This window comes from Sinocyclocheilus rhinocerous, unplaced genomic scaffold (genome assembly GCF_001515625.1).
Source record: "Sinocyclocheilus rhinocerous isolate Xijiao unplaced genomic scaffold, SAMN03320098_v1.1 scaffold1725, whole genome shotgun sequence".
NCBI lineage: Eukaryota > Metazoa > Chordata > Actinopteri > Cypriniformes > Cyprinidae > Sinocyclocheilus > Sinocyclocheilus rhinocerous.
The window spans coordinates 502,146-503,497 of NW_015627232.1; the positions used below are offsets into that span (position 1 = coordinate 502,146).

Consider the following 1,352-nt stretch of genomic DNA (forward strand, 5'->3'; position numbering starts at 1 on the left):
ACCTGATATAATATGTGTTGAAGAGACATGGCTTAAACCTAATTTAGATTTTGTGATTCAAGGATATGTATGTATAAGAAGGGATAGAGAAAGGGGTAATGGGGGAGGATGTAGATCAGTGGGTAGCGGTAATGCACCCGAAAGCTGTTTGCCAACCGCCAATAAAAACAAAAGAAGAAGAAGAAGAAGAAGAAGAGCTTAGGTTTTCTGTTTGTCTCGCAAAGCACTGTGGGTAGACGTCCTACGCCCAAAATGGCGGCAGGATTGAAAAGTTTGTTGCTGCTTTTGTTTTATTTTATGACATTTTATCGGTCTCTGTCTCCTTCTGAATAAATCCCTATTTTTTTTTATCACGATTAAAAAGGTTAGTCGTTTATTTGGATCGGTGTTTTGTTTAGTTTAGATCGGTAAAGCGCCTCCGTGGAAGTGTATGAGGCAGATGGCACTGAACTCGTGGACATCACTGCATCTAATACAATTAAAATGAAGAGCATTTGTACATAGAGATGGAGGATGACGTAAAGAAAGTCAAAAAGGTAAGTCAACATTGTAATATTTTGAGACTTTACGCGCATGATCCACAAACTGGATAGTAGTTGAAAAGTGTTGGCCTAACCACAGATAAACCGCTGTATTAGCTCTCCTCAGCCTCATAAAAACACCCACATTTTATTCTTATCACTAATGATATTTAGAGGATTCTCTATGCGTTTTGTCGTTAACGTTACCTGACTGGATTAGTAACGTTAGGGGAATTGCTGGTGGTTTACGTTAGTCGCTTTACTGAGACTCATCACCCAAAATAACCTGAGAATCTCAGCATGTGACTTTACTGTGATTGTTACATATCTGTCTCTTGTCATTTTCTTCTGAGGTTCTTTATGGCATTTAGTATCTCGCTCATACTTCGGTCAGAGTTACAGAGCCCCCCTATGGTCCCGTAGAAAAATATTTGAGATGCGATCATCTGTACCTGCATTTTCTAATCTGTACTGTCTGTTTATAATTTTTTGTAATCTATACAATCAGTAGCTACTCAAAGATTCATAAACGACATCCATAGTATCGCAGCATGGTCCTCCAATTAAGAAATATGTTTACACTGATGTTCTTGTAATAGATATGATCCTAAAATATTGGAATTTTACATTGTAGTAAATAATATATAAATATCATATAAATAAACAAAAAAAGAGCCAAAACCGCAAAATAACATATAGCCTAGCTCTTAATAGATTTTAAGTTAGAAGTTGTGAACCTAAAATTAGAATGTAAAATACATCCAGGCTTTTCTTAAAAACTTACCAGATACATTTACTAACGTTTGTTTTATATATATATATATATATATA

The 1,352-nt window shown here is 35.5% G+C and overlaps 1 protein-coding gene across 1 annotated transcript in view; it reads left to right on the forward strand.

The window, feature by feature from the left end:
- Positions 1 to 239: 239 nt before the first annotated feature.
- The window catches only part of LOC107723330 (cerebral cavernous malformations protein 2 homolog), a 12,683-nt gene continuing 11,570 nt past the window's right edge, over positions 240 to 1,352 (forward strand). Inside the window, exon 1 of the mRNA XM_016531897.1 lies at positions 240 to 536. Coding sequence (XP_016387383.1) covers positions 507 to 536 — 30 coding nt within the window. The 5' untranslated portion in view covers positions 240 to 506. The remainder of the gene's footprint in view (positions 537 to 1,352) is intronic.